The sequence below is a fragment of the Microcebus murinus genome, chromosome 18, assembly GCF_040939455.1.
Source record: "Microcebus murinus isolate Inina chromosome 18, M.murinus_Inina_mat1.0, whole genome shotgun sequence".
NCBI classification, from domain to species: domain Eukaryota; kingdom Metazoa; phylum Chordata; class Mammalia; order Primates; family Cheirogaleidae; genus Microcebus; species Microcebus murinus.
In genome coordinates this window covers 43312735-43331927 of record NC_134121.1, presented here as the reverse complement: position 1 = coordinate 43331927, position 19193 = coordinate 43312735, and the positions used below count along the sequence as shown (strand labels likewise).

Genomic DNA, 19193 nt, shown 5'->3' with positions numbered 1-19193 from the left:
CACACTGGACTTCTGTCCTTACAGTTGCTTTGCTCCTGCCCACCTCAGGACATTTGCACAGCGGTTTGTCCCTTCCCTCAATGATCTTCTTGTTCTCCTCCTCCTCGCTCACCCCTCCCCACCCTCCACTCCAGGGTATGTTCTCAGGGAGACTGTCCCTGCTCCCCCAGCCCACTGCCACGCCCCTTATTCTGTGTTCCCTGTTTTTCCACCAATAGCACTCATCTCGGTTGTGAATTATACGTTTATTCTTTTTCTTTCTTTCTTTTTTTATTTTTGACAGAGTCTCACTCTCTTGCCTGGGCTAGAGTGCCGTGGCATCAGCTTAGCTCACAGCAATCTCCAACTCCTGGGCTTAAGCGATCCTCCTGCCTCAGCCTCCCAAGTAGCTGGTTTACAGGCACTTGCCACCATGCCCAGCTAATTTTTTCTATTTTTAGTTGTTTGGCTAATTTCTTTCTATTTATAGTAGAGAAGACAGGGTCTCACTCTTGCTCAGGCTGGTCTCGAACTCCTGAGCTCAAGCAATCCTCCCGCCTTGGCCTCCCAGAGTGCTAGGATTACAGGCGTGAGCCACTGCGCCCGGCCATATACGTTTATTCTTGAGGGTCTATTTTATGCAGTAACTGTCTGAGAAGGTGGAGGCTTGCTCTTCACTCTACCCTGGCTCTCAGTACAGTGCCCGGCACACGGGGTGCTCAGGAACTGGAGATCCCCCCAGTAAGTGGAAGAATTTGGTTTTAGCCTCAGATCTGTTCAGGGCTCTCAGCTCTCTGCTAGGCGTGTCCAGGCAGACACAGCCTGGGGTGTCTAGACTCAGGTGGAGGCACCTGCTGGGGGCCCTCCCTGGCCCCTCTCCTTGATCTGGTGGGGTCTGGTGAGGTGGGGTGGTGGCAAGTGTCTGCAGTGTGAGGAAGATGCGTTGACAGACAGGTGCAGGCACCTCAGCCCTGTGCCAGTGGTTGGTGCCACCTGCCTGGATGGTTCACGGAGGGAGGGGAGGAGCCATGACTCACCTGTGCTCCCTCTCCCAGCAGCCGCCACATGATGACTCAGGTCCCTCCCTGGGCCCCACCTTGTCTCAATGACAGACAGCAGTGAGGAGCTAGTAAGGGGTGTGGCAGCTGCCTACAGGCAGGCAGCAGGGCTCTCATGGCCAGAGCAAGCTGTCCTTATTCTGCCACCAAGTTCCCACACCCCTAGTGGAGGACCCCTTCCCCTATGGGGCCACCTTGCAGATGGGATCTCTGCTTGGGTTCCTCTCTGTCCCTCTCTGCCTGTCTGGGTCCTCACAGCCCCTTCCCTCCCACCCCATCCACCTGCCAGGGGCAGGGCCGGTGCCGGGGCTGCCGGCACTGTGGGTCCAGGCTGTGGTCTTCACGTGGGCTGCAGAGGGGTGGTGCTGGTGCTTGCTGGTCTCATGTGTGGGGCTGCCCTGAGCTACGGGGGCTCCATTCCTGGCTCGCTCTTTGGAGGGTTCCCATGGGAAGTGTTGGCGGTGGGGCTCAGAGGGCAGACCCCCAGCCCTGAGAAGGTGGAAGAGTGAGCCATGTCACACGGCCATGTCATACTCATGCAGGTCAGGGCTGTTGACCTCCCTCATCTCTGGCCCCATCATGCCCAGTCTGGCTCCCAGTGCCAGGCAGAGAGCTTGGGAGAAGAGAAATGATGGTGCCCGGTTGTGAGTGAGCACGACCTCCTAGCTCAACCACGGGAGCTGTCCAGCGCAGCAAGCGCCTCTTCGTGTTGGAGGCAAGGCCGGATGTGGAGGGCAGATGCAGGCAGGACTTTGGTCTTCATCTAGAGACCCCTCATCTTTATGGCTCTTGGCAGCACTGCGTGAAAGGGCTCCTCATGGGGAAACTGAGGCCACAGCCACAGGGGAAGGGAGGGTGGGGCTGGCAGGTGGCCCAGCTCTGTCTGACTGGAAAGCTGCTGCTCTTTCCACTCTGCGGTGGTCCCCAGGGGCAGCTCACTTTCCTGGGCAGCTGGGAGGAATTCTGAGCCCTGCTGAGTGAGGCTTAGGGCAGGGCTGAGGGTGGGAAGTTGAGGAGGGGGTGAGGGTAGGGGTCATCGGGTTTCACACCAGGGCTGGGTCACACCAGGGTCATCTCTCAAGAGAGCCACTGGTCAGGGCTGCCCCAGCTGGGAGCTCTGGTCATTCGGGCAGGTCTCAACTGCTCTTAGGATCCCTGACATGGATGCACTCGCAGGCAGCAGAGCAGGGTTCCAGAAGCTCCCCAGCTGCCCACCCTCAGCTCTGCCCCAACTCTCCCCTCTCCAGCTCAGGCACCCAGGACATGGGGTTTACATCCCAACCAGAGCAGTGGTATCAGCGTGGGGGTGTGGAAGAGGGTAAGTTCCCAGGCCTCAGACTACACTGCAGGCAGATTCTGGGCTTCCTGGCAGAGCTTGGCAGGCACCTAGAGTGGTTTAGAACCATTCAAGAAAGTAGAAAGGGAATCAGCACATCCCTACTAACCTTGAGTCTCCCATGTGTTAGGCATTCACAGAAAGCCTTCAATATTCCCTATGCTACATGCTTATTTTTTGTTTTTGCTCTTTTCTTTTTGAGATAGGATCTTGTTCTCTTGCCTAGGCTAGAGGACAGCGATGTCATCATAGCTCACTGCAACCTCAAACTACTGGGCTCAAGCAATCCTCCTGCGTCAGTCTCCCGGGTAGCTGGGACTACAGGTGCACACCACCAAGCCAGGCTCACTTTCCCCCCATAGAGACGAGGTCTTGCTATGTTGCCCAGGCTGGTCTCGAACTCCTGGGTTTAAGCAATCCTGCTGCCTTGGCTTTCCAAAGTGCTACGATTACAGGTGTGAGCCACTGTGCCTGGCCCTAATTTTTAATGTAACATATGTTGTACCACCCATTTGAGTATTTGTTTAACACATTTTGGTAGGTTAGCTCACCTTTCATTTCAACAAGTATATTTATAAAGGAAATCTTATATTACTACCAAAAAAAAAAAAAAAAACGAAAATCAGAATCACTCATCAGGAATAGAAGGAAATGATATAAAGAAATACTTCACTAACTAGATGCTGTTACTTTCTAAAGGCCCCGAGGCCAAGGCCCTGGTTGTAGTGAACAGAGTGACTGACAGCGTGGAGGGGTGTTAAGGAGGCCATCGTGTCCAACTGAGAGTTTCTCCTTGACTAATCAGAAGACTGAAAAACAGGAAAATGAAATACTCTTGCCACCAAGGGCTTTGGTGTTATTTAACACAGTCTGTGAGCCTCATTTACAAGGATCTCAAGAGACACTGGTCCTTTATGGCCTCTGCCCAGAGGCCATTGCCTCTTCCAGGTCCTTGCGGGCTGTCCTGGCGTCTCTCTTCTCCCTTTAGCTCTCCTGGCCCTCAGCATCTCTCTGGAGCCACCCGCATTCTCCCTTCTTCTTGCACGTGTCGGGATCCTGTCCGGCCCAGACACGGTTCCGGGCACGGGGGGCAAGCGCAGGATGAGCAGTCGCAGGCTCAGAGGGGCTCCTGCTGCGGGAGAGCATGGAGGTCAGGGCAGGACACTGTGACAAAGTGCAGACCTGGGGGGAGCACAGGGAGGCTTCATGGAGGAGGCAGCACGTGGAGGGGTCCCCAAAGCTGAGTAGGGGTTTGCTGCATAGAAAAGATGGAGAGGGCCATTTCCATCAGAGAGAACTGCAAGTGCTGAGCATTCTCCGAGGTAGGCGGGGCATCTGGGGAGCACCTTGTGATTTGGTGGGGGGCGGGGGGCCAGTGGGAGATGGGGCAGGAATAGAAAGATGGGGCTGGGCCTTGGGTGCCAGGAATGTGGACCTTATCTTGGGGGTGGAGGGAAGTCAGTGGGGTGACACATCCCCTCAGACAGCGGTTAGAAAGATCGTTCCGGCGGCCGTGCGGAGCAGTCAGAGGGACACGGGAGAGGCAGGGAGAGCTGACAGTTAAGGCCTGGGTGAGGGCAGAGGCGAGAGGGAGTGAGGGGCTGAACAATCAGAGGCATCTAGCATGTCTTGAGCATTTCTCATGAGTCTTTTACTAGGAGATGGGCAAACCATTAATATGATCATTTTACAGAGAAGGGAACCAAGGCACAGAGCGGTGGGTGGAGCTCCAGCAGGTGCCCTGCAGCCCACGGCCTTCTTTTCCACTTTCTTCCAGCCTTGGTGGCCAGAAGATGCATCTGAGGCTAAGTCACACATTGCTGTCTCCCCCAGGGCAGGGTATGGGGCAGGCGCTCAACCAAGTTCAATTCCATCCCCAGTGTGGGGCCCTGCAGAAGGACCAGGACAGTCAGGCCACTTGCATTCCTGCAAAAAGGTCAGCTGGCGGTAGCAGCACTTTATTTATTTGGTCTACTTTCTGCTCCCAGTCCTTCATGTGAACCCTGGGCACTGTCCTTGGGGGCCGGCGGCCACATTGCTCTGTGTCTGTCTCCATCTCTTGGCCATGTCACGAGTCTCCTCACCAAACTGGAGTCTCCGGAGGGCAGAGCCTCGGTCTCCCCAGAAAGCCTTGGGGATCCTGAGAGCAGAACTGGTTTCCCGTCCAACTAGGGTTCCATGAGGGCAGGGGCTGTGCCACCCCTGTCCTCTATATAATTCCCTGGCACCCTGGTCCCAGCACAACCCATGGTGGGCACAGGTGGGAGCAGGGCAGGTTCGGGCAGTAATAACCATCGACTGGGGTAGGGGGTGACTCTGCTCCTGGGAGTTTCTATCCCAAAGGGGCTAAGTCTCAGATCTACTGTTGGGACCAGCTGGAGACCAAACTCCAGGATCTAGGTCACCCCTGTGGCAGCAGAGCTGATTTATGGTGCCCCTGACAGGCTAATATCAGCCAATTACCCTACACAATGGAGAGAGGCTGGGCTGCCTCCAGGCAGTCACCAAAGGACGCTGAGCCTGGGGCAGCTGCTGCCTCCTGTATCCCAGACCTTCGAGTCTGTGGGGGGAGGCTGGCACAGACGGAGGGCACACCCAGGCGTGCCACCATCAGCCGGGGGTATAAGTAGGCAGCCCCGGGGACAGCTGTGTACCTTGCACTCCAGCAGCTCGTCTACCTTGCACTCGGGAGCCAGCAGCACTCCGGAGACTGCTTCCTATCCCAAGAGCTACAAGCAGTGCCATGAGCATCAGACAGTTCTCCTCCTACTGGAGCCGCAGTAGCGTTGGCGGCGGCGGGGGCAGCAAGTGTGGCGGTGGTGGGGGCAGCCGCTTCAGCTCCTCAGGGGGTGGCGGAGGAGGGGGCCGTTTCAGCTCCTCCAGTGGTTATGGTGGGGGGAGCTCTCGTGCCTGCGGGAGGGGAGGTGGCAGCAGTTTTGGCTCCAGCTATGGCGGAGGAATTGGTGGTGGCTTTAGTGCTGGTAGTTATGGCGGTGGCTTTGGGGGTGGTTCCAGAGGTTTTGGTGGCGGTTCTGGAGGAGCTTGTGGTGGGTCTGGGGGCTTTGGAGGTGGCATTGGTGGTGGAATTGGGGGCTTTGGTGGTGGATCTGGGGGCTACGGAGGTGGCATTGGTGGTGGATCTGGGGGCTTCGGTGGTGGTTCTGGGGGCTTTGGTGGTGGGTCTGGGGGCTTTGGAGGTGGGTCTGGGGGCTCTGGAGGTGGTTATGGTGGCAGTGATGGTGGCATTCTTACTTCCAATGAGAAAACCGTCATGCAGGAACTCAATACCCGCCTGGCCTCCTACTTGGATAAAGTGCAGGCTCTAGAGGAGGCTAACCGTGACCTGGAGAGTAAGATCCAAGATTGGTATGACACAAAGGGACCCAGTTTGTCCCAAAAGGACTACTCTTCTTACTATGACACTATTGATGATCTCAAGAACCAGGTAGGTACAGGAAACTCCAATCTGTCTCTATCTGTCTCTCTTTCTTACATTCTTTATCTTCCAAAAAGGTGAAATGTTAGACTTTAAGCTTAGACAATAGCCAGGGAATCTATCTTTTGGAAACTTTAAACTTTCATCAGAAACAAACTCATGTTTCATTCCTGAGGGTCCCCAAGACTGGGACTTTGGCCTGTGCTCTGGGATTTCATCTCTACTTCCTCAACTTTCAGAGCTTGGGCAGAGCAGAGAGGAGGCCCGGGTTGACATGGGCAAGGCTGGGACAGGATGTGGAGCCTTCTTTTGGTCTGGGCCAAGTCAATCTTCTCTCTCCCTTCCTACTTCTCCTGGGCTCTGTAGGGCCCTGTCTCGAACTTTTAAGGTATTGTGGACCCAGTTATACATGCTGGTTTTTCAAGTGGTGGAGAGGATCTAGAACTCTGGGAATGGAAACTGTCCGTCCATCCATCCATCCATCCATCCATCCATCCATCCATCCATCCATCCACATGTCCATCTATCTATCCAGTTTAGTGAGCGACTACCCTCAGTGTTGCTCTAGGAAGAAGTGATGTACTAGGCTTAGCCTCTGGCCTGGAGAAGCTGGCAGTCTGGCTTTTCCGTGCTGTCACTCATTCCCCTTGCTTTCACACATGCTGCCTCTGGATGTGTTGTTTCTTCTATCCAAGCCTCTTCCATCTATTCATGTTCAATATTAGTCATCCTTCAGGGCCCAATTCAATTGCCACCTCTCTCTTGAAGTCTTTCTTGACTCCCATAACCATAAGCCACCTCTCCTTTCCTTGAAGTCTTTTAGGATACCTTGGACTTTGTAGTCGATGGTGGGCTCCTTGAGGAACAATATGTCAGTGATCTCTAAACCCCACAGTGACCTTTGCAGTAGATCTTCAAATGTTTGTTGAATGAATGCACGAAGGCCACACTGAACATCCTTGCTGAAGGCTGGGAAGGGTCTGGATTGTGCACCAGCTGTTGGAAGCTCCTCTTGCCTCTTGAGAGTCTTCCTGGATGGGATCCTCCACCTCCAATGGCTTTGGCTGGTCTCTCATTCTCCCAGTGGTGGGTCATAGCAGGGGGGCATGATTCCATGCTGTCTCCTCTCTTTCAGATTGTGGACCTGACAGTGGGCAACAACAAAACTCTCCTGGACATTGATAACACTCGCATGACGCTGGATGACTTCAGGATAAAGTGAGTCCTGCTCTTTTCTGCCTCTCCTGTTGTCAATTCTTACCTCACCTCCAGTGCTCTGGATGTCCCTGTAGGGTCTGGTGCCCTTTTGATCACTCTCTATCCCTGTTTGGTCTGCAGGTTTGAGATGGAGCAAAGCCTGCGGCAAGGGGTGGAGGCCGACATCAATGGCCTGCGGCAGGTGCTGGACAACCTGACCATGGAGAAGTCTGACCTGGAGATGCAGTATGAGACCCTACAGGAGGAGCTGATGGCCCTCAAGAAGAATCATCAGGAGGTGGGTGCTGGCTCCTTACAGTCTACTGGGCAGAGGGAGGGGCTGGAGTGCAGAGTCAGCATGCGTGCTGTGGGGCACTGCCTGGGAGACACCCTCCCCCTTGCTCCCAAGAAGGACACTTTCAGCTCCTCTGTAGCCCTGCCTAGCGTGGTGGTTGGCCTTTGATTTCACGACTGTACCCTGGGAGGATCAGAGGAACAAAGCGTGATGAAGAGGATCCCCCCTTGACCTGACCTTATATCCCCTTCTTCCCTGGCAGGAGATGAGCCAGCTGACTGGGCAGAACGATGGGGATGTGAATGTGGAGATCAATGTTGCTCCCAGCAAAGATCTCACCAAGGCCCTCAATGACATGCGCCAGGACTATGAGCAGCTCATTGCTAAGAACCGAAAGGAAATCGAGCAACAATACGAGAGCCAGGTGAGCAGAGTGGGCTGCCCACTCCTTTGGTCTATGTAGCTCTCCATTCCTCCACCCTATCCCTCTCTTCTGTCCCTTCACCCCCCCACACACTTCTCTGTCTCAGTGCAGCTGTCACACATCCTCCAATGGATGTCATTTTCCATCTTTCTTCACTGTACACAAACATAATTGCAGAGGAGCTTCACAGTGTTGGGTTTGATGTGAAGTCCTGATGTCTCAGAGATAAGCCCAGTAAGATGCAGTGTGCCTCCAATACTCTCTGAGCTCCTTGATGGCTCCCTTCCTCCCTGGGTCTCCAGAGCCTTGCATGGAGCCTGGCACATAAGGCATGGGTCTGTAGTGTGTGTTTGTGTGTTGGTGGGGAGGTTGTTTGGAAGGTGGAGACAGTTTAAGGTTAGAAAGCTGGTTTGGGGACAAAATGCGAAGGGCCTTGAAACCTTGCTGAGAGGGAATGTCATGTTGAGAGAACTGGACAACCCTGCATGGCTGGAGGGACCCAGAACTCAGAACAACTTGTCCTTGGCTTTGGTTCAGCCTTGGCCCTGAAGGTGAAGAACCTTGTCCACTGAAGGTCCTGGCCTAGCCTGGTCCTTACTGAGCCTTTGGGTTTGCAGATGACCCAGATTGAGCAGGAAGTGACGTCTAGTAGCCAGGAGATGGAGTCCAACACCAAGGAGGTGACCCAGCTTCGGCATAGTGTCCAGGAGGTGGAGATTGAGCTGCAGTCTCTGCTCAGCAAGGTTGGTAGTCCCTCTCTAGACCCTCTGGCAGGATGGGGCACAGGAGGCTTTGCATAATCCCCAGGAGTGGGAATAGAGGAGCTATGAGGTGACATCCCTCTTAAAGCCTCCTCCTGCCCTGTAGAAAGCAGCCCTGGAGAATTCCTTGGAAGAAACGAAGAACCGCTACTGTGGCCAGCTGCAGCAGATCCAGGCGCAGATCTGTGACCTGGAGGCCCAGCTCACTGACACTCGGCAAGAGATTGAGAGCCAGAATCAGGAATACAGCCTTCTGCTCAGCATCAAAATGCGGCTGGAGCAGGAAATTCAGACCTACCGCAGCCTCCTTGAGGGTGGCCAGGAAGACTTGTAAGTCCCCCAGGATTCTGTCGAACTTCTAGGAGTGCCTAGACCTCTGATACTACTTCTGTTCCTTTGGATAGGGTTATCTGGGGCAGCTCTTGTACACAGGGTCTGATGGGTTGAGGACTTCTTCATCCTGTGGGGGGACCTCAGGGCATTTGGACTTTGGGAAAGGAGAATGGCGACACTGCGAGAAGGAGCCGCATCACTGCTCCAGGGAGGGGAAGGCTTCCCATGGCCAGCTGGAGGCCCTCGCCTCCCCGCTGCAGTACCGGCCCAGTCTCTGTCCTCTGCCTCCTGGGAAAGAAAACAGAAAGATTCATGTTTGCGTCTTGACTCTGTCCAGGTCCATCCTCGTATGTGTATGTGAGGGCCATACATTTTATCTCTGTGTTTTCTTTCTTTCTCAGTGAATCTTCTGGAGCTCAAGAAATTGGTTTTGGAGGTGGCCAAGGAGGTCGAGGAGGAAGTGGATCTCGAGGTGGAAGTGGAGGCAGTTCTGGAAGAGGATCTAGGGGAGGAAGTGGAGGCGGCCATGGTGGAGGAAGTGGTTCTGGAGGAGGAAGTGGAGGCAGCCATGGTGGAGGAAGCGGTTCTGGAGGAGGAAGTGGAGGCAGTTATGGTGGAGGAAGTGGTTCAGGAGGAGGAAGTGGAGGCAGCCATGGTGGAGGAAGTGGTTCTGGAGGAGGAAGTGGAGGCAGCTATGGTGGAGGAAGTGGTTCAGCAGGAGGAAGTGGAGGCAGCTATGGTGGAGGAAGTGGTTCTGGAGGAGGAAGTGGAGGCAGCTATGGTGGAGGAAGTGGTTCAGGAGGAGGAAAAGGAGGCAGCCATGGTGGAGGAAGTGGTTCTGGAGGAGGAAGTGGAGGCAGCTATGGTGGAGGAAGTGGTTCTGGAGGAGGAAGTGGAGGCAGCTATGGTGGAGGAAGTGGTGCTGGAGGTGAAGGTGGAGGCAGCTACGGCGGAGGAAGTGGTGCATCCAAAGGAGGAAGCGGTGGAAGGTCATCCCAGTCCCAGTCCTCCTCCTCAAAATCTGGTGACTATGACGAATCCAAAGGTAAGGGACAATTCTATGTTTTTGGGTGGGGGGAGGCACAACTCTAGGTTGTAGGGTAGAGGAAGACGCAAGGTATCACCCCTTTTTAAGTATCTTTGAACTTCTCTGGGGAATACATATTCTGAGCAGAACTAGATTTTAGGTCTCTAGTGAGATTCCATAGACCTGCCCTTGGTTCTGAATTGATCATTATTTTTGACAAAGCTTTGGTTGAGGCTCTGACCAAATAGACATAGGGCCCGAGTCTCAGTAGGTTAGGAGATGGGTTGAAAATTGTGCATTAGCTTATATATTTCCTACCACACTTTTTGAGATTGGTTTTATTATTATCCCAATTTTTTTAAAAAAATGAGGTCCTGAGAAAATAAGTAATTTGCTCAAGGTCATACAGTTCATAGATGAGGGACTCAGCTGCGTAGGGCTCCACGGCCAGTACATTCGACCAGCATGAGGGTGGGAGACCTGGATTAGCAGCGGTCCTGGTGGAAGAGAGAGTCGGGGGTTTTAGTTGGTGATTTGCTTGCACAAGTATTAGACGATGCAACGGCCAAAAGGAATATGTAATGAATGTGATACCCTAAATGTAAGAAGGAGTCGCAGAAGTGAGGTGGTCTCTAAGTCAGGGAAAATTTCCTTATCTACACATTGAATTTTATAAAATAAAAACTTAATATGAGATGACATGGCAAAAGGTGGGTGACGTGGCTGGGGATGTTTAGCTCAGAGAAGTGGTGCCTAGGGGCCATCCTTTGGCAGGGCGTCTGGTGTGGTTTTGTGTGTCTGGTGACACTGCAGGGCCATGAATGAGTATCTAGGGGTGAGGCTGGAACCATCTTTGCCTCGATATGCAGAAAATTCACAAACAGAGCTGTTGAGTGCAGAGGGCTGCCTCACGGGGAGAGTCCGCCAGGGTTGCTGCAAGAGACTCAGGAAACACACGGGGGCGCTAGGTTGGGTGACCCCTGGGTCCTTCCTTCTCAGGACTTCATAGCTCTTAGAGCTCCGGCATCCTTGTTCCCAGTTTCCCCGGTTTTTACTAAGTCCCAGCCTCTCGCAGTCCTCTCTTCTCACCCTCACCTCCCTTCCATCTCTCCACAGGCTACCACGTGCGATACTAGAGCCTCCGCCAACTTCCCCTGCCCAGCCACAGGGGCGCTTCCCCTCGACGCGCAGACCCCGGACGAAGCCTGCTTATGCGTCCTGCCGTCAGGAATAGCTGGCAACGAGCCCTGGTGCCCGCGTGGGACGGGACTGACTTGGCGAGGGTGCCTCCTCTGGCTGTCCACCGGCCCCCTGCTCTGCTCGGCTTTGATGGCTTCAGGGTTGGGGAGACCTTCCTTCCTTTCTCGGGCCTGGGGTGACCTCACTCCCTGCCTGATCCTGAGTTCCTAATAAAGCTTTCCCACTGCAAATCAAACTTCCCTGTGGACCCATTTGTTCTTTGAGATAAGAAGGGACTGAATGGAGGTGAAGGGACAGCCAAGTGAATCCACTATAAAAAGTGTTGGTTAGTTTTCCTACCAGTTAACTTTTGCTTGTTCCAAAGCAACCCACAATTTAGTGCCTAAAAATAACAACCATTCATTCAGCTTAGAACTTTGCAGTTGGCAATTTAGACTGGGTAGTTCTGTTTTCCTTTATGCGTCTGTGGTCAATTGCAAGTCAGCCAGGTGGCTGTGCCTCCAGAGGTTGGCTGGATGCTGGCTGGGGTGATGGGGATGAATGAGCTGTTTGACTGTCACCCTCCAGCCGGCTACCTTGAGCTGCTTCCAAGATAGTGGAAGCGTATAAGGCCTGTTGGGGCTTAGGCTCAGAGCAGTCACTTTGGCTGCATTATATTGGCCTATATGCACTATGATATTAGTGATGCACTATATATTAGTGATGCACTAATATGCACTATTATATTAGTGATGATGCAACCCAGACCAAAAGTAGGGGAAATAGACTTCTCTTGATGAGAGGAGATGCAAAGTCATATGGCAAAGGGGATGGGTGTAGGTGGGGGGCAATAATTGAGGCCATTTTTTGGCCAACAATCTACCATAATCTATTAGCAGGTGGTGTGTTAGCTATGTAGGGAAGCAAGACAACAATGATGCGGTTTTTCTTTGGAAGATTTAGTAGATGGTGAAAAATATAGGCAAAAATGAGGTGCTCTGAGGCAGAATAAGAAACATTCCATAAGACAAGACTGCAGCCAGTAGTAGTCTCCAAGGATTCTGATAGTCAAAACTCTTATTCATAGCTAGGGACAGACAGCCCCCCTCAGCCTATGTAGCAGGTACTGTAGCTACATAGCAAGCCACCCCAAAGCTTAGAGGTGTGAAACAACAATATTTATTTTGCTCATGAAATCTGCAATTTTGACATCTCTGCTCCTGTTGGTGTCATTGTGGCTCACAGGCTGGGGGCTGGAGTCATCTGAAGTCTTGCTCACTCACATGTCTGGCCCAGCTGGGGTTCCTCGGGCAGCTCTAGGGCAGCTTACCCTGTCTCTCTGTTTCCCTCCATAGCTGACACGGTCTCACAGTGATCCCTCCTGCAGGACAGCTTCAGGGTAGCCAAATTCTTACATGCTGGTTCAGGGCTCCCAAAACATATGTCCTAAGTGAGATACTGCCAGGAAGAAGCTATTTTACTTGGAAGTCACACATTGTCACGTTTGCTGTAGTCACAGGCCTGCCTAGATTCAAGCGAAGGGAAAAAAGACCTTGCACTAGGCAGCATTCCAAGATGATCCCCCAAAATTCCAGGCCCTGGTGCACCTACACCTTCTCCCAGTTATTCCATCAAGCACTAATCTAGGTGCTGCAATGAAGGGATTTTGGTAATTAAGGTCTCAAATATGTTGCTCTTAAGATAAGGAGATTATCTGGTGGGGCTGCCCTAATCACATGAGCCCTTTCAAATCCCAGAGTTTTGTGTGGCTGGTCAAAGAAGAAGTCAGAGATTTGAAGTATGAGAAGATGTCTATCGATGGCTATATCACCCTGAACGTGCCTTATCTTGTCTCAAGTATAATATGAAAAGATTTCAATGTGTTCTTTCTGGCTGAAGATGGAGGGGGCCATGTGGCAAGGAATGTGGGCTCAAGGAGCTAACAGCAAGGAACAGAGGATCGCAGTCCTCCAGCTGCAAGGACCTGAATTTTTTTAAGATCAAGAAGGAGTTTGGAAGTGGACTTCCTCCGAGCATCCAGATGAGAACCCAGCCTGGCCGGACATCTGGATTTCAGCCTTGTGACATCTTGCACAGAGAGCCCAGTCACACCAGCAAGACTGTCAGCTAATGGGCTGCTTTAAGCTGCTAAGTTTGCAGTAATTTGTTAAGCAGAAATAGAAAACAAATACAGATCTCATATCTAGATGGAGGTGGGCATGTGCCTGTCACATTGAAGAATAGCATGTGCAATGGGATATTAATGGGGTCATTTTTGGAAAACACAGATTTCTACAGGTTGGCTCGAATCACTGGGAGAGGGGTTGTATAAGGGTGTACATAGGATAACAAGTGACACAGAAGCTCAGGAAGATTTGAGATCCTGGAACATATGGAGATAGGTGCAGGATGGTGTCTCTGGGTCTAAGATGTTTCTAGCAAGATGCCTGAGCAGTGAGTCTGTGACTTTTCTCTGGTGCTCAGCTGGGAATGTGTGACTGACAACTGACTTCTCTGGTTCTTTTCCTGCTACCTGCTGTCTTCCTCACCTACCATTGTATATCTTTTCTCTATTTCTTTAACTTTATTTATTCATTATGAGGCTGAGCCTTTCTAAGAGAGAAGCCAGAACTTGCTTTCCCACCGCCCTTGCACTAGGACATGGGCATGTGACAACTCTGCCAAGCAGGGGACCCACACAGGACTGACTAGGGTGTAAAGGAGACGCTGAGTGGGATCCATGATGGCAGGGACAAGGCCAGGCAGACACACATAGTCTATTGGGGCAGCATATGATCTTTTTATGTCATTACTAAGTCGAGAACTTTCACCTTTTTACTTAAGGGCAGCACTTAGTGGCTTCTCTTTGACATATCCAAATTGCCAGCTTCGCTACTCTTGCACTTTGGGGCTGTTATTAATAAAATAAGGGTTACTTGAACACAAGCATTGCAAAACTGGGACGGTTGATCTGATAACCCAAATGGCTACTAGGTGACTAGTGGGTAGGTTGTATGCACATGTGGACACTCTGGACAAAGGGGTGATTCACATCCTGGGCAGGATGGAGTGGGACATCACATTGCTCAGTATGGTGTACAATTTAAAATTGATACATTGTTTACTTGTGGAATTTTTCGTTTAAGACTTTCAGATTGTGGGTGACCACTGGCAATTGGAACCATGGGAACCGAGTGCGGATAAGGAAAGACTCTTGTACTGCTTTCTCTGCAGGTGACAGCAAACTTATTCTGGCATTCTTTGTCTATTGGGATAGAGGAAAAAGAATTTCCCATAGCAGGTACTAGAGACTATGGTGTTCTGTTCTGGTAAATAGACACAATCTGGATCAATGATTGCTATTGGAACAATCACGTGATAATTATAAAATAATTTACTGTCATTCTCTAACATTTGTTCATATTCTGCACAGGAAAAATAGGCAGGTTAATGGGGAAGTGATCATAGCCTCCAACCCTAAATTTATCAAATGTCTTATGTGGCACTAATCTCTGTCATTCCCTTAGAGATGTAGCATTGTTGGCCCTTCTTACCATAATAACCCTTACTGCGTGGATCAGGGAGCCATTTAATGACTACATCTATTTCATTTCAGACATTGGGTGATGACCACAGGATTGGGCCAGGGTAGTATTGGGCTCATTTGCCATCTGATCCTCTGTATTGGTCGGGTTCTCCATTGCAACCAACAGAATCTACTCTGGCTATTTAACAAGTAAGGGATTTCCAAGAGCTCTAGATAGCTCAAAGAATCATTAGGAGGGCTGGAAAAACAGAATTTAGGCTGAATTTCCAAGAACTCCCAAAGTGACACAGCAGAGTGGGTCTGCCAAGGGAGCTGCTGCCTCTGCCAAGACCATGAAACTGCCAAGCCAGGATGGAGCCTCCGAACTGAGACAGAGCCTCCACAACCTGGGTTCAGAATCGTGCTGACTTGTCATCTGCCAGTAAACTAGATGCCCCCAGGGGAGCCCATTTCCCCACACACTTCTTTTCTAAATCAAGTCCCACGTAGGTGGGACTTGGCTGGTAGAACCTGAATCACATGGCTCAACTCAGTGGCAAAGGAGGCTGGGAAATGTAGTTTTTAGATCTACCAGGAAGACAATAGTGACCAAAATAACAGATATAACCTACACATAACCTTCCGATGTAACAGCGTTGTTCTGTGTTTTTAGAAATTATAGTTGGTTTGGAGCCAGTGTCCAATAATCCCCAAAGGTCTAGATATTTTCCTCCCCCCGGTACACAGCTGCTCTTGTCAATGTCCATAGGTTCCGATGGGGAAGGCTGGGAGGTAGATGTACAGCATGTGCTTGTGATGCTACTGCAGGGCCCTTCCTCAAGGGCGTCTGGCCTTCCCTCCATTCAGCGTTCTCTGGTTTTGGAATTGGATAAGAGGCTGTCATTCTCAAGAGAGGACTCTTCCTGACATAACGTTTTACTTTTTTGGTGGGGGTGGGTAGTGAATGTGGCATATCTGGAAGGCCGACTCGATCATATCAATTTCAACATTCTTCTAGTGAGTGTCCCATACTCAAGAGGCTGGTTATCTTTTTTTTTTTTTATTATCTTTTTATTTTTTTATGGATTAGTTTTGTAGAAATGTAATTACTGGAAAAGATCAATATTTTTATACATACTGCCAAGTTGCTTTCAAGAGGAAATTCCAGTACACTCACTATGAGTGTAAGCTGAATGCTGCTCTGGGGGTAGGAGCAGAAAAAGTAACCGAGCTCAGGAGTTTGAGTTTGCTGTGAGCTATGATGATGCCATTGCACTCTAGCTGGGGCAACAGAGCAAACCCTGTCTCAATTTAAAACAAAAAAACGAAACCCAAAACGAGGTAGGTTCAGATTTGGACTCAGCAAAAAGAAAAGTGAAGTGTAACTAGTTGACCTGGGTTTACTAATAAGGGGCAGTAGGGTGATGAGGAGGAAAAGCATTTACTTAGGAACAAGAGAACCCAGATTCTAAACCCATTTCTGGACCAGGCGTGGTGGCTCACGCCAGTAATCCTAGCACTCTGGGAGGCCGAGGCAGGTGGATTGCTTGAGGTCAGGAGCTCAAAACCAACCTGAGCAAGAGCCAGACTGTCTCTACTATGAACAGAAAGAAATTAATTGGCCAACCAAAAATATATAGAAAAAATCAGCCGAGCGTGGCGGCACATGCCTGCAGTCCCAGCTACTGGTGAGGCTGAGGCAGGAGGATTGCCCGAGCCCAGGAGTTTGAGGTTGCTGTGAGCTAGGCCGACGCCAGGGCATTCTAGCCCAGACAACAGAGTGAAACTCTCTAGGCTGGTTATCTTAAACCCACCTTTTTCCAGACTCCAGAAAGCTACGGCTCTAGGTGCAATTTAGGTTTTTCCAATGAGATGCACTCTGTGGTTCATGAGTTGAGTGGGGAGAGACCTGAAGGAGGAACAGATTATATGTATTTTTGTTTGTGTGGCTCTACCAGATACTGTATGGCCCTGAGGCCAACAAATCTGGTAGTGGCTTCCTGATTCCCAAGCTTTCTGATTGTGGCAGACCAAGAGTTCCCTTGGGGGCCAGTTCTGTGGTGAAAGCCATTCCCAGAGGCCCCACATAGAGTCTGTTCTTCCAGACTTCTAATGATTTTGCAAGCACCCTATGCCCTGTATTAAATTCCCTTCCATTAAGAAAGTGAGACTGGTCTGGGCAAAATGGCTCATGCCTGTAATCCTAGTACTCTGGGAGGTTGAGGTGGGAGGATTGCTTGAGGCCAGGAGTTTGGGACTAGCCTGAGCAAGAGCAAGACCTATCTCTACAAAAAATAGAAAAATTAGCCAGGTGTGGTGGTGTGCACCTGTAGTCCCAGCTATTCTGGAAGCTGAGGCAAAAAGATCACTTGAGCCCAGAAGTTTGAGGTTGCAGTGAGCTATAATGATACCATATATCATTATATATTGCACTATATATTGCATTATATATTGCATGATATAGTGCACTCTAGCCTGGATGACAGAGCAAGATTCATCTAAAAAAATAATAATAAAAACATAAGAGAGGCCGGGCGTGGTGGCTCACGCCTGTAATCCTAGCTCTCTGGGAGGCCGAGGCGGGCGGATTGCTCAAGGTCAGGAGTTCAAAACCAGCCTGAGCAAGAGCGAGACCCCGTCTCTACTATAAATAGAAAGAAATTAATTGGCCAACTGATATGTATATAAAAAATTAGCCAGGCATGGTGGCACATGCCTGTAGTCCCAGCTACTCGGGAGGCTGAGGCAGAAGGATCACTCGAGCCCAGGAGTTTGAGGTTGCTGTGAGCTAGCCTGACGCCATGGCACTCACTCTAGCCTGGACAACAAAGCGAGACTCTGTCTCAAAAAACAAACAAACAAACAAACAAACAAAAAAAAACATAAGAGAGAGAGAGAAAGTGTGATTGGTTTCTGCTACTTAAAACTGAACGCTGATTGAATCAGGATCTTGGTGGACTGCTCCTGTATTTGGGTCCTAGAGACCCATGATCAATCGACCATCATCACAAATTCCTACAGATTTTATCATTCTGCTTGCTATTCCAGCCTTTCGGCTTTGAAGTGTTCCTACTTGTCCTCTGTCATGTGGGATCCCATCTCTGTTGAAATCAGGGAGTCTAATTCGACTGTAGTATCTCTTACCCACATCCTAGAGAATTAGCCTACCACGTTTTTCAAAGATGCTGTGTTCCTCCTTGTCTTTGTGTTTCTAAATAGCCAGAGTCTAGGCGGTGTCTTCTGGGCTCTCATGGTTGGTGAATGAGTTCCACACAATAATGAATAAGTTCCATTCCACATTCCTGTCTCCCCAGGTGGCCAGATTCCTTGCTCTTTATTACAATAACCATTTCCTGGTAACAACTTTATTTTGAATAGGCCACTGTTGACTTCAGTTTCTGTCGCCCAACTGAGCAACCATTTAGATCCACTCCTAGATGTTCAAGTTAGCAGCTGAACTTTCAACCTCTGGTGAATGCTTCCATATCGATTAATTCAGCCTGATCAAAAATCCATTCCCAAACTCAGTCTTCGGATTTTTGCTGATTATAGATTAGCAACGTCTTGAAATTCTCCTGGTGTGTAAACCTTCTCCTCTGAGCTTCGACTTTGTCATTGATCTCTTCCCCCAGGTATGCTGGCATCTGGCTTATTCATAATTTAGGAGGCAATACAGGGTGGTGGGGTGGTGCATGAAGGTAATTTGGAGTTTGAGGTGCTGTGAGTCAATTAAATTCTCTAATATATTCCTGTTTCAAGTCTATGGGTACCCCTCTTCCCTGGCCAGTGCTCTTTTATATAAGGACTTGGCAAGGTTGTGACTTCAACTTGTGGTATGACTTGGAAAATTCAACCTGGAGTTTATTAGCTACTTCAGCTTTGTAACTACCAGAAATAAGAGATCTTTTTTTTAGCATAATCATGGAAAGTGCCTGGTCCTCTGACTGCCCATAGAGTCAAGAACTTAGAACTTGGAGTATGGTACTCTTCCTCTAAGCTCTCCAGCACAGTTGGAAGAAAATAGCCAACTCCTGTTTTATTCGGGTGCCCTGGGCTTCTACAGTCTCATATTCTAATCACAACCAGATTTTCACTGGCTTTAGGCCCATCTAGGCCAGATAATCAGTCTAATTCTCAGGCCATTCATTTAACAATCTTTGTTGGATAAATATGTATTAAGCTCCTTCTACACCAGACACTGTTCTAGGCGTTTGGGATATTTCAATGTAGAAAAGAGACGAAGATTCCTGCCTGTATAGAGCTTACATTATAGGTAAGGGGAGGGGAAAAGCAGTACATTGCAAAAAAGAAATAAGTGATAATATATGTGAAGGTGGTAAGTGTGAAAAGAAGCAGGGATGGGTAAGGGGGATGGAGTGCTATGGTACAGTGGGGAGGGGCCATAATTTGATCCCTAATGTTGGAGGCAGGGCCTGGAGGGAGGTGTTTGGGCTGTGGAGGCAGATCCAGATAGGAGACCAGGGCGCTCAGAGCAGAGATGGTTGGAGTTGGCTGGATTCTGAACATAGACTGTTAGGATTTCCCAAAGGACTTTATGTTGTAAATGAAAGAGAAGTCAATGAGGCTTCTCAGTCTTTTGTCTGAGCAAATGAGAGGAGTTGTCACCCATCAAGATGGGAGG

General features: G+C 50.2%; 3 protein-coding genes across 3 annotated transcripts in view; 2 read left to right on the top strand and 1 right to left on the bottom strand.

Moving 5' to 3' along the window:
- EIF1 (eukaryotic translation initiation factor 1) overlaps positions 1-19193 on the bottom strand; it is a 478792-nt gene that overhangs the window by 92773 nt on the left and 366826 nt on the right. The gene's annotated exons all lie outside the window — the stretch shown is intronic.
- LOC105872035 (keratin, type I cytoskeletal 14) overlaps positions 1-19193 on the top strand; it is a 133994-nt gene that overhangs the window by 8739 nt on the left and 106062 nt on the right. The window lies entirely within an intron of this gene.
- KRT9 (keratin 9) lies at positions 5117-10982 on the top strand. Its single transcript, XM_075993980.1, has 9 exons — positions 5117-5495; positions 5571-5818; positions 6945-7027; positions 7148-7304; positions 7564-7725; positions 8343-8468; positions 8593-8816; positions 9221-9864; positions 10963-10982. The coding sequence occupies exons 1-9, from the start codon at positions 5117-5119 to the stop codon at positions 10980-10982; spliced, it is 2043 nt and encodes a 680-aa protein (XP_075850095.1).